Source organism: Callithrix jacchus, chromosome 5 (genome assembly GCF_049354715.1).
Source record: "Callithrix jacchus isolate 240 chromosome 5, calJac240_pri, whole genome shotgun sequence".
Taxonomy (NCBI): domain Eukaryota; kingdom Metazoa; phylum Chordata; class Mammalia; order Primates; family Cebidae; genus Callithrix; species Callithrix jacchus.
Window position 1 is genome coordinate 87,181,956 of NC_133506.1, and position 13,365 is coordinate 87,195,320.

Here is a 13,365-nt window from a genome sequence, read left to right on the forward strand (position 1 = left end):
TATTGAGAATCACTAAGCAAACAGTGAAAGGAAAGAGAGGGAAGGGTCCATCAACTATTTGTTAGCACTGTTTACTTTATGCTGTTTAGTTCACTGAACTTGTGAGGTGGGGGTATCATTTTCTTTTTATAGATGAAGAAAGACTTGATGAGGTCAGGTAACTCACTCAAGATCACACAATAGGTAGGTAGTGAAGCCAGAATTTGAATTAAATTGTGTAATACTGTTATATCATGTCTCTTTCAGAGGAAGGAGTAAGAACCAAAAAAGGCCCTTTTTGCAGCACAAAATATATCAGTGGGGGTCAGTGACTGGCAACTGCCAGACACAACAGCCATCTTGAATCTAGGCATTGTGCACAGGAGGCACAGGGTTTCCTGTCACATACTTTTCCAGAAGTCCTATGATAGGGGTTTGGAGTAGCCCCATCTTCCAGTAATTGACTCACTTTTTATTCCTCCATTTTCCCTACACCCAGAGGACACTGGCAAAGATGCAGTGAATTGTACCTATAAGAATGAGGATGACTGTGTTGTCAGATTCCAGTACTATGAAGACTCCAGTGGAAAGTCCATTCTGTATGTGGTAGAAGAGCCAGGTGAGTGAACCCTGAGGGCTCCTGGCCCTGCCCCAGGAGGGAGAGGGAGAATCATATTAGGCAGGAATTTCTACTCATTGAGCCTCTTAAACAAAACAGGTTAAGCCTGCAAGTGATAAGTTAGAGGCCACGCGTGGTGGCTCATGCCTGTAATCCCAGCAGTTTGGGAGGCCAAGGTGGGTGGATCACCTGAGGTCAGGAGTTAGAGACCAGCCTGGCCAACGTGACATCTCTACTAAAAATACAAAAAAATTAGTTGGGTGTGGTGGCACACGCCTGTAATTCCAGCTCCGCAGGAGGCTGAGGCTGGAGACTCATTTGAACCCGGGAGGCAGAGGTTGCAGTGAGCTGAGATTGCACCACTGCACTCCAACCTGGGCGACAGAGTGAGACTCCATCTGAAACAAGCAAACAAACAAACAAATGATAAGTTAGGGACTGTCATCTTGGTGAAGGGTATTTATAAACACAAATATTATCAGGAAAGTGACTTGTTAATTGAGGAGACAGAAAAACCAGAAAGCAGGTAAAGAGAAGAAGATAGATATGGGTTTCATCAATGGACAAAATATATCATTGTATTTTTTTTAGGCAATTATGTCAAAAGGTAAAGAATTTAAATTTTAGGACTTTACAGCACACAATATCTGCACTACTGAAAGTGAGATGGTTGACTGTGCTTCAGAGGAAGGCCTGATGGTTGGAGGTGTTGACCTTTCCAGGTTTACTGCAGGATGTAGGGATGGGTTTGAGGCACTAATGCAAAGCTGCCCTGAACACTGAAAAGACAGTGCCTTCTGGAAGCATTCATCCCATCATAACACACCAGCCACAGGCTTGTCACCATCCAGTGCTGTTGATTGCTTGCTTCCCTTTAACACCTTTATGGCCTTTGTTCCCCTTAAACAATGGATTAAGATGAGTTATTGGAAAACATTTTTGAGTATTTACTGCCATTACACCCCTTCCTCCACATTAGGAGAATGGAGCCCAGATCCATAGACCTGTGTTTTCAATTGTTTTTTTGAGATAGGGTCTCATTTTGTCATCCAGGTTGGAGAGCAGTGGTGTGAACTTGGCTCACTGTAGCTTCAACCTTTTGGGCTCACACAATCCTCCCATCTCAGCCTCCCTGGGACTACAGGCATACACAACGACACCTGGCTACTTTTTAATTTTTATTTTTTGTAGAGATGAAGTCTCACTATGTTGCCTAGGCTAGTCTTAAACTCCTAGGCGCCAGTGATCACTGCCACCCACCCCCCAGCCTCAACCCCCACAGTACTGGGATTACAGGTATGAGTCATTGTGCCCGGCCAACGTATCCTATGTTGTTGCCCTGGAATTCTAGGCTCTGCCTCCCCACTCATCTCCCAGCTCTAATCATTTCCTGGCTTGTAGTAGAATGTTGCAGCTGTGGTCTCAGACAATGGGGGAGATCATTCTTTTCTCTTCCCCAACTTAAGATCTTGCAGGTGCTCTCTTTGAAGGGCTGATCTATGATAGAGCAGTAAAGACAGCACTGCCAAACGTTTTGGCATTGGCCAAGTGGAGTTTAACCACATGGAATGAGCTCCTGAGCTGGGCTCTTAACACTCCCAGATGTGGTTGCCAAATAAAATACACTATGTCCCATATAATATTTAGTACACGCTTATAGTAAAAAATAATTATTTATCCGAAATTCAAATTTGTCTTGGCTTCCTGTTTTTTTTTGAGACAGAGTCTTGCTCTGTCACCCAGGCTGGATTACAGTGGTTCAATGTTGGCTCACTGCAATCTCTGCCTCCTGGGTTCAAGCAGTTCTCATGCCTCAGTCTTCTGAGTAGCTGGGATTACAGGTGCCCACCACCACACCTGGCTAATTTTTGTATTTTTTAGTAGAGACTGGGTTTTACCATGTTGGCCAGGCTGGTCTTGAACTTCTGACTTCAAGTGATCTGCCTACCTTGGCCTCTCAAAGTGCTGGGATTCCAGGTGTGAGCCACTGCACCTGGCCAAGCGTCCTGTATTTTTGTTTGCTGAATCTGCCAACCCTACCCAGACTTCTCTGACCTTAGGTCATTTGCCATTGGTCTACTGCTGTGGCTGGAAAGACCTTCCAGAGGTCACCTGATCTGGCCTTCTGCTTCTAGGAAGCCTGCCCCAAACTCCTCTCCAGATACATGGTTAACAAATTGTTTTCCCCTGAAGACCTTCTGGCACCCTACCTGTCCTGCCCATACTAATATGTAGAATTGAAGAGATTTTACTTTGAGAATTGAGGGTCAGCCCTATCCAAGTCTTCCAGAGAATCCATAATTGTTTTTCCCAGAAGAACTGGGGCCCTTCACTCCTGGGAACTTGGACACTGGAACCTCACAGTTTCTCTCCAGGCACTCATTTAATTATAGACATGTTGTAATTTGGCAGGTTGGGAGACAGCCAGCTTGGGTTGTGGTGGTGGTTGTTTTTGTGTTGTATGTGGTGAGCATTGGGTGTATGTTTAGAGAGGAAGGTGGAAGACAGTGTGGAAAGTGGGTGTGACTTCCTCTCCAGGCTCATCAGCACCCTCATATATAAACAGCTGGTTTCATAACACTTGAGGTTACTGGAGTAAGATCACCTATTAGATACCTGACATTTATGGGAAGTAGAGCTCTGCAGAGTATACTCAGTCTGACCCCCAGAGGGATGACATGCCTCTGTGGTAGTTGTTGACTGGGGTTGAACAGGAAGTCAGCTTTCAATAGGGTTATGATTTTAGATGACTAATATTTTGGGAAAGAACTCAAAATATTGTCTTGGCTGGCAGATCCTGGTCTCTAAGAATGCAAAAAATGTCATTAGGTTCATAGCCTTCAGGAATGTAAATATATGAACCAGGATAACAGAAACAAATACTTGCAGGGGCTAAGGAAGCAAATAAGTTAGTGAAAACAGCTGGGTATAAGAAGATCACTTACAATGGTAGCTGATATTTACTGAACACTTTTGCTGTGCCAGGCATTGTTCTGAGTTTTTAGGATATATTTAATTTAATTATTCCTCATAACACGTTTCTTTTGAAGTCAGTGCTATTACTATCTTCATTTTAAAGATGGAGAAACAGGAAACAGACATTCAGAAAGGTTAAGTAATTTTCCAAATATCATGTAGCAAAGTTAAGTCACAAGTCAGGATTCAAACCCAGGGAGTCTCACTCTAATGTCCGCAGGAGCACAGACACACCAAGTCACACTGCCTTCCTTTAGGAAAGAGACGAGAGAGTGGTAGGGATTCTGGTGAACTAGAAAACATGCATTCTAACTAAAAGGAGCAGCTCCTCTTCAGCTCTAGCTAGCTGCTGCCCTGCAGGAATATAGGTACCAATGTTTCTAGCTCTTTGGACTTACCTTCTTTCTTTCTTTCTTTTTCTTTTTCTTTTTTTTTCTCTCTACCTCCCCCTCTCTCTCTTTCTGTCTTCCTTCCCCCACTTCTTTCTTCCTTTTTTTGAGATAGGGTCTCCCTCTGTCATCGAGGCTGGAGAGCAGTGGCATGAACTCCCAGGCCTTGACCTCCTAGGCTCAAACGATTCTCCCACCTCAGCCTCCTGAGTAGCTGGAACTACAGGCATATGCCACCATGTGTGGCTAAGTAAAAAAAATTGTAGCAGCAGGGTCTCACTATGTTGCCCAGGCTGGTCTTGAACTTCTAGACTTAAATTATCCTCCTGCCTCAGCCTCCCAAATGCTGGCATTATAGGCGTGAGCCACTGTGCCTGGCCTGGATTTTCTTTTTAAAGAGAATAATATAAATTTTAGGGGGAGAATCTCCTGATTATTCAGTATTGCCAATAAAATCAATTTTTATTTTTTATTTTATTTCTTTTTTTGAGATGGAGTTTTAGTCTGTTACCCACGCTAGAGTGCAATGGCACGATCTTGGCTCACTGCAACCTCCACCTCCCAAGTCCAAGTGATTCTTGTGCCTCTGCCTCTCAAGTAGCTGGGATTACAGGTTTATGCCACCACACCCGGCTAATTTTTGTAGTTTTAGTAGAGACAGAGTTTTACCATGTTGGCCAGGTTGGTCTCGAACTCCTGACCTCAGGTGCTCTGCCCACTTTGGCCTCCCAAAGTGCTGGGATTACAGGTGTGAGATACTGCACCCAGCCAACTTTTTATTTTTTAATTTTTAAAAAATGTTTCTTTAGCTATAGAGGTACATGTGTGGGTTTGTTCTGTAGATAAGTTGTGAGTCATGGGGTCTGGTGTACATATTATTTCATCACCCAGGTAATAAGCATAGTACCTGATAGGTAGTTTTTTGATCCTCACCCTCCTCCCACCCTCTACCTTCGAGTAGGTCCCAGTGTCTGTTGTTCCCTTCTTTCTGTCTAATTTTTAAAAGAAACACTTGGGTGAACCCCCACACAAAGGTATGGCTGGGTTCTGTCTAGAGATTACCAGGTCTAGGCTTCTGATTTGAGCCACTCAGGACAGATTATTGCTGTCCTAAAGATTGTCCGTTTAAAAAATTAATTTTTGAAAACTGTCCTATTTCCATCAAGGACTTTAATTACTTTGTCAAGAACACTTTATTCACAGCCAGTTCAAGTGACTCCTGCTTCATTCACAATTACCCTGCTCTGTGCTTCTTCCTGACAGAGTGTCCCAAGGGCCCTGACATCCTAGTTGTCCTGCTCTCAGTGATGGGGGCCATTCTGCTCATCGGCCTTGCTGCTCTGCTCATCTGGAAGCTCCTCATCACTATCCACGACCGAAAAGAGTTTGCTAAATTTGAGGAAGAACGTGCCAGGGCAAAATGGGACACAGTAAGAGGCTGGGCTGGGCGTCTTCTAAAAAGTCATTGGTCTGAGACTCTTCAGTGGAAGGAGCAGATGCTTTGGGTGGTCAGGTTCAGCCAGTGCCATCTGTTATCCTCTGTTCTAGAAACTGGGAGAGATGGTTTCACTGTCCCCTTGTCCTTCGGCTTCCTAAAAACCTACCATACAGTCACTAGGAGCCACGTCAGGTAGTACTGACCAAACACAGACAGGACCCAGCTTTGCCCTGACCCTGAAGGAATGAGAAAGAAACATATTCTCCAACTGAGGAAGACAAGACAACCCTACACTGAGAACACATAATGTATTATATGCTAATGATGCCCAAAGCCTTAAACACAAATAGGAAAAAATATGATCACTAACATTTCCTGAGGATTCGGCATATGCCTGGAACTGTTCTGAATGCCATTTATGTATTAACTTATTTCATTCCTCTAACAACATTACGTGGTGGGCAATATTATTATTCCCATTTTGTAGGTAAAGAAACTGAGTGCAGAGAAGTTAAGAACTTTGCCTGATTCTGGGAGGGAATTAGGTTACTATAGGGATACTTTTTGGGTAGCCTCTTAGAGATAGAGGCAGGATGTCATTCCACCTCATTCTTTTCTTTTTCCTCAAATAAATTGTTACTTCAAGGCTGGGTGTGGTGGCTCACACCTGTAATTCCAGCACTTTTGGGGGCCAAGGTGGGCAACATGGCAAAACTCCATCTCTATGGATGGAGTTAGCCAGGCATGGTGGCGCACGCCTATAATCCCAGCTGTTTGGGAGGCTGAAGCAGGAGAATCACTTGAACCTGGTAGATGGAGGTTGCAGTGAGCCAAGATTGTACCGTGCTCTGGATGACAGAGAAGGACTCTGTCTCAAAAAAAAAAAAAAAAAAAAAAAAAAAGTTTGCTTCCAAATCAGACTCTACTCTTTTATTCTTATTTTATTTAATTAAACAAGCATTTACTGAGAACATTCTATATACTTAATCCTACTGTATTCCCTTTTGACTCTTTTTTCACATTTCAACTTTTTTCCTGGACCCTCCAAATGGCCATTTGACTCCCCTAATGTCCAGGGTTAGGATTAGGCTGCAAGTTTGTTCCCATTTGATGGTGACCCCAGAGTTTTGTACTCAAGGGTCCCGTGAAACTGAAATGTTTCTGTTAGAACAGTGTGGAACATCCTGTACCTGTGAGTCCCACAAAAATGTGTTTCATGAAGCTACCATTAAGGACTTCTAGACCTTATGGGATTTGTTACCTTTTTTTTTTTTTTGAGACGGTGTCTTGCTCTGTTGCCAGACTGAAGTGCAATGGCACGATCTCAGCTCACTGCAACCTCTGCCTCCCAGGTCCTGGTTCAAGAAATTCTCCTGCCTCAGCCTTCCAAGCAGCCAGGACCACAGGCCTGCACCACCATGCCCAGCTAATTTTTGTATTTTTAGTAGGGACCGGCTTTCACCATGTTGGTCAGGATGGTCTCAATCTCCTGACCTTGTGATCCACCTGCCTCTTTTGGAAAATATTTTGGGAAACCTAGCGAGGGTCTTACTTTTTCCTGGTCACATGACAGTTTTGTGGATAATGCTTCCCCCTCCCATCTCCTCCCCTCCCCTCCCCTCCCCTCCCCTCCCCTCTCCTCCCCTCCCCTCTCTTCCCCTCCCCTCTCCTCCCCTCCCCTCTCTTCCCCTCCCCTCTACTCCCCTCCCCTCTCCTCCCCTCCCCTCTCCTCTCCTCCCCTCTTCTTCCCTCCCCTCTCTTCCCCTCCTCTCCCTCCCTTCCTTTACTTTCTCTTCCCTCCTTCCTTCTTTTTTTGAGACAGGGTCTCACTCTGTCACTCAGGTTGGAATGCAGTGGTGCCATCACAGCTCACTGCAGCCTTGATATCCTGGGCTCACTTCCCTACCTCACTTCCCGAGTAGCCAGGACTATAGGCACACACCACCACAGCCAGCTAATTTTTGTATTTTTTTCCCATGTAGAGACAGGGTCTCACTCTGTTACCCAGGCTGGTCTCGAACTCCTGGGCCCAAGTGATCTTCCTACTTTGGCCACTCAAAGTGCTGGGATTACAGGCATAAGCCACCATGCCCAACCTTGGTTAGTGCTTGGCAGGATTAGATGAAAACAATTTAAAAATTATCTGAGCAAAAGCTGTCCTCTGTGTTCTGAACTCCACCTGCTACACTTCTGTCCCTGTCTACATCTCCCATCACTGTCAAAGGGAATGGAAAAAGGGAGAAGGGCAAAAGAGATGGGGACAAGGGTGAAACAGGAGAGGTTCTGCTCTGGAATGCTGTGGGATCACTGAAGAGTAATAGGCTGAATTTAGCTCCTTAGAAATAGTAGTGGCGAACAGGTGTGGTGGCTCACACCTGTAATCCCAGCACTTTGGGAAGCTGAGGCAGGTGGATCGCTTGAGCTCAGGAGTTTGAGACCAGCTTGGGCAACATGACAAAACCCTTCCGTACCCCATCTCTACAAAAAATGCAAAATTAGCCAGGCATGGTGGTGTGTGCCTGTAGTCCCAGCCACTTGGGAGGCTGAGGTGGGAGGATGTCTTGAGCTCGGGAGGTGGAGGTTGCAGTGAGCTGAGATTGTGCCACTGCATTCCAACCTGGGCAACAGAATGAGATCCTATCTAAAAAAATAAATAAATAAGAAATAAGAAACAGTGGCAGGATGGCATTCTACCTCATCTCCTCCTGTTATTTCCTATCAATTTTCGTGCCAAGAACTAAAGTGTGAGTAAAACGAACATTTTTCTGTTTCATTAATGGTGTATTCTAGAGAAGGTTGCCTTGGGAAAACTTATCAGATGAATTTGGGTTAGGGAAGGACTGAAGAATTCACCGTAAGACGCTTTTCTGTTTCCTCCACAGGCCAATAACCCACTGTATAAAGAGGCCACATCTACCTTCACCAATATCACCTACCGGGGCACTTAATGTTAAGCAGTCATCCTCAGATCATTATCAGCCTGTGCCAGGATTGCAGGAGTCTCTGCCATCATGTTTACAGAGGACAGTATTTGTGGGGAGGGATTTGGGGCTCAGAGTGTGGTGGGCTGGGAGAATGTCGGTATGTGGAAGTGTGGGTCTGTGTGTGTGTGTTGCATGTGGATATGTGTAATTTAAAATTGTGATGTGTTATGATAAGCTGAGCTCCTTAGCCTTTGTCCCCAGGATGCCTCCTGCAGGAATTCTTCCTGTTTAGCTTGAGGGTGACTGTGGAGCTGAGCAGGTGTTCATCATTACCTCAGTGAGGAGCCAGCTTTCCTCATCAGGCCATTGTCCCTGAAGAGAAGGGCAGGACTGAGGCCTCTCATTCCAGAGGAAGGGACACCAAGCCTTGGCTCTACCCTGAGTTCATAAGTTTATGGTTCTCGGGCCTGACTCTCAGCAGCTATGGTAGGAACTGCTGGGCTTGGCAGCCCGGGTCATCTGTACCTCTGCCTCCTTTCCCCTCCCTCAGGCTGAAGGAGGAGTTGGGGAGAGCTGAACTATCAGAGCTGCCTGTGCCTTTCGCCATCCCTTTAATCCAGCTATGGTTCAAGTCCTTTCAGCCTAATTCTTTGACCTGTTGGGAGTGAGGATGGCAGGGCCACTCAGGGGTCATTCATGGCCTGGGGGATGTATCAGCATCTCCCAGTACATAATCACAACCCTCCAGATTTGCCCTATTGGCAGCTCTACCCTGGAGGTTTGTTTACAAGAAGTGTGTCACCCTTATGCCAGCACCATCTCTTTACCTCCTAATTCCACACGTCACTGCTGTAGACATTTGCTGTAAGCTGATGATGTCTCTCATGATCAAATGCTTTTCCTTTAAGGGAGAAAGTGCTGTTGTAGAGCCAGGGGTCCGGCCTTACTCTTCTGGCCTTTTTTCCCTTGTCCATGGCACCTCTACAAAACCAGCCCTGTGCCTCTGTGTGCTGTATCCATCCATGGGGCTGATTGCATTTTCCTACTACCTCTTGGCTGCCTTGTGAAGAAATTATTCCCATGAATTGGCTGGGAATAAGTGCCAGGATGGAATGATGGGCCAGTTGTATCAGCATATGTGGCCTGCTCTTCTATGAGCTGGACAACCTCATTTTAACTCAGTCTTTAATCTGAGAGGCCACAGTGCAACTTTATTTTATTTTTCTCATGAAGAGGTTTTCTTAACCTAAAGGAACATGTATATAAACATGCTTGCATTATATTTGTAAGGGTATGTGATGGCAAAGAAGGAGAGCATAGGAAACCACACAGACTTGGGCAGGGTACAGACACTCCCACTTGGTATCATTCACCGAAAGTCCCTGCCCAGGGGCTGGATCTGTGAGGGGCTCTCTCACCCTGGAAGGCTATGGGGATAGATGTATGGACATACTGGACCTTTCCTGAGAAAGAGGGACTGTTCTTTCATTCCAGAAGAGCAGTGGCTCCATTGGTGTTGACATACATCCAACATAAAAAGCCACTCCCAAACACCCAAGAAAAAAAGAAAGACTTAATAAGTTGTTCCATGAGCAGAAAACTGGAGTTCTGGCCTCAGTGTTGCAGCTAAATAATCTTTGACTCTAATTAAGGCAAGTCACTTTCTTCACCTTAAGGCTCAGTTTTCTAGTCTGAGAAATGATGGGTTTTGAGCAACCAGTCTTGAAGGCCTCTTTCAGTGTCAACATTCTAAGATGCTGGGACTTACTGTGGCATCAAATGTGCGGTCAAGATTCTGTGGGATATTGATACTGTTTGTGCTTTTAGTTGGGAGAGCTGAGAGACCGGGCTTTGGCAAGAGAAGATGCCATTCCATATCACCTTTCTCCGAGAGTCTCATTCTACCTTCTCTCCAAACCCCTTTTCCAACATTTGTTAATAGGTACATCTTTCCCGACGTAGCACTTAAGCTTCATTTGGTTACTACTTCTTCCTTCACTTTGTACATATTTGCATCCACATATTAGGGAAAAGGAATTCATAAGTAGCTCAAGTATCTATTCTGTATTCTTGTGTTAACATTGAGAATATGCCTTGGAATTAGATACTGGGCCATGACTGAGCCCTGTCTCACCCAGGGATTACTCCTTACTGTAGGGAACGGGAATGTGGGAGAGGGATAAATAGGGGACACGGAGGGATAGTCATGGAACCAAGAAGTCTGGAACCTAATTATAATCTTCAGCTACCAAGACAGATCCATGAGCGTGTTAATGGGACATTTTCTTTAGATAAGATGCTTTATATGAAGAAACTATATTGAAGGGGGAAGAAAATGTATTTAAAGGGTAAATCAAATCAGTAATCTTCTCTGAGCTACTGGAATGAAGTCACAGGTCTTGAAGACCAGTACTATTTGTCAATATGTGGGGATAACCTGTAGCTGCTTTCATAAGGTAGCAAATAGCAGCTTTGGCTTGTGGGGTGAACAGCTAAACAGTGTTCTGACAGATGTCACAGTACAAAGGGATTGTGTCTAGCTCTTTTGGAGAAAATTTATATCTAGTCTTAGGATCTGTGGACAATGGTGGGGAACTTTGAATATTCATGACAAGTTGCCATATTAGGAGTCAGTTCTTCTCAGATATTCCTAGGTCATCCATGATTTTTTTTTTTTTTTGAGATGAAGCCTCACTCTTGTCACCCAGGCTGGAGCTCAATGATGGAGTCTTGGCTTACTGCAACCTCTGCCTCCTGGGTTCAAGTGATTCCCCTGCCTTAGCCTCCCAAGCAACTGGGACAGGCGCCCACCACTATGCCCGGCTAATTTTTGTATTTTAGTAGAGACAGGGTTTCACTATGTTGGCCAGGCTGGTCTTGAACTCCTGACCTCAGATGATTCACCTGCCTCGGCCTCTCAAAGTGCTGGGATTATAGGCATGAGCCATCTAGACTGGCCAGTCATCCATGATTTTAACGTGGGAATTCAAAGCCTCTTTTTCTTTGTAAAATATTCCAGGTTGAAATTTCTTAAGTGCCTTCCTGACTTCCTAACCACCTTCTCTGTTTGGGTTTGTGCAACAGTGAATTAAATGTACTTTCTAAAAAGAATTGGCCTACGGCTGCCCAATGCTTCCTGTGTTGTTATTTTCATTTTCTTTGGGTGAAAGAATAAGTGTCATTGGCTCAGAAATGATTATTTTAGAATAAGCATGTTCCCAAATGTAACAGAATGATGACTACTATGGGTACTGAAGCTAGCTTCAGAATCCAGACTGTCTCTTTAGTTTTTTTTTTTTGTGACGGAGTCTTGCTCTGTTACCCAGGCTGGAGTGCAGTGGCATGATCTTGGCTCACTGCAACCTCTGCCTCCTGGTCTCATGTGATTCTCCTGCCTCAGCCCTCAGCCTCCTGAGTTGCTGGGATTACAGGTGCCACCACCATGCCCGACAAATTTTTGTATTTTTATTTATTTATTTATTTTTAAGATGGAGTCTTGCTCTGTCACCCAGGCTGTGGTGGTGTGATCTCTGCTCACTGCAACATCCACCTCCCAGACTCAAGCAATTCTCCTGCCTTAGACTCCCGAGTAGCTGGAATTACAGGCATGCATCACCATACCTGGCTAATTTTTGTATTTTTAGTAGAGACGGGGTTTCACCATGTTGGCTAGGCTGGTCACGAACTGACCTCAAGTAATCCCATGACCTTGGCCTCTTAAAGTGTTGGGATTACAGGTGTGAGCCACTGGGCCTGGCCCTCTTTAGATTTAATATTTTTAAAATGAGTAGGTTATTATTATTCTAAGAGTTTGAGTTTTTAAAAAATTGGATATTATTTAGGAACTTGTGCAATCTCAAAAGAACAGATTGCCAGTGTAGCCTAGGTTTTGTTTGTAGGAGGCATAAATGGATAAAATAAGAGCTTAATGGCAAATTATTGACAGGACCATTTAAAAGGACAAATTTTATTTAAGGCAGTGGGTGTCAAAGTGTGGTTCCAATACCTGCAGCATCAATATCAGCTGGAAACTTGTTAGAAATGAAAATTGACAGGCCCCACCCCACAACTACTGAATCAGAAAATCTGGGAGTGAGGACACACTGTCTGGTTTTTTTTTTTTTTTTTTTTTTTGAGACGAAGTTTTGCTCTTGTTGCCCAGGCTGGAATGCATGGAGTGCAATGGTACGATCTCAGCTCACCACAACCTCCGCCTCCTGGGTTCAGGCAATTCTCCTGCCTCAGCCTCCTGAGTAGCTGGGATTACAGGCACGCGCCACTATGCCCAGCCATTTTTTTGTATTTTTAGTAGAGACGGGGTTTCACCATGTTGACCAGGATGGTCTCAATCTCTTGACCTCGTGATCCACCCGCCTCGGCCTCCCAAAGTGCTGGGATTACAGGCTTGAGCCACCGCGCCTGGCCCACTATCTGTTTTAAGACTTCCTGGTGATTCTAATTCATGCTCAAGTTTAAGAACAACTGATTTAAGGAGTCACATATGTAGCCTTCTTGCCTAGCAAGAACTTTATAGTAAGGCAGCTCAGTTACTATATACAGTTAATAACAAATTCAGAAGATGAATAACATATTCAGAAAATGAAATATCCACTCATACAAAACGAAAGTCTACTTTGACCCATTTCTAGGTTAAGTGATCTGGGGCATCTTGGTTTCACACATGACCACAGATTCCCATGAAAAACTAAAAGAATAGGTGAAAATCCTGGGAAAAAACTAACAAGATACTTTTTATGTGTACCAAGATATAAGCAAGAAAATATTCTTATGGAATTTATTCACAGAAGATGGGACAAAGTCCTAATTATTAACATGTTCATCCTGTAGGATGCTAGGATAATATTAGAATTTGTTAAATGTATTGAGCACCAACAGTGTGAGACTGAAGTACTTTACAGAACACTGATAACATAACCTTTGTCTTTGAGTCCTTTTTTTTTCAGACAGGGTCTCATTTTGTTGCTGGAGTGCAGTGGCACCATCATGGCCACTGCATCCTTAACCTCCCAAGCTCAAGCA

At 44.4% G+C, this 13,365-nt stretch overlaps 1 protein-coding gene and 1 long non-coding RNA gene across 4 annotated transcripts in view; one reads left to right on the forward strand and one right to left on the reverse strand.

The window, feature by feature from the left end:
* The window catches only part of ITGB3 (integrin subunit beta 3), a 59,820-nt gene extending 48,387 nt beyond the window's left edge, over positions 1 to 11,433 (forward strand). For 2 of the 3 annotated variants that reach the window (XM_002748126.7, XM_017972446.4), the window contains 3 exons: positions 479 to 598; positions 5,227 to 5,393; positions 8,284 to 11,433. In XM_002748126.7, the coding sequence (XP_002748172.4) occupies positions 479 to 598; positions 5,227 to 5,393; positions 8,284 to 8,349 (353 nt within the window). In that variant the 3' untranslated portion in view covers positions 8,350 to 11,433. The remainder of the gene's footprint in view (positions 1 to 478; positions 599 to 5,226; positions 5,394 to 8,283) is intronic. The other variant, XM_017972445.4, reaches the window with a different exon arrangement.
* The window catches only part of LOC144582604 (uncharacterized), a 45,916-nt gene that overhangs the window by 23,378 nt on the left and 9,173 nt on the right, over positions 1 to 13,365 (reverse strand). The window lies entirely within an intron of this gene.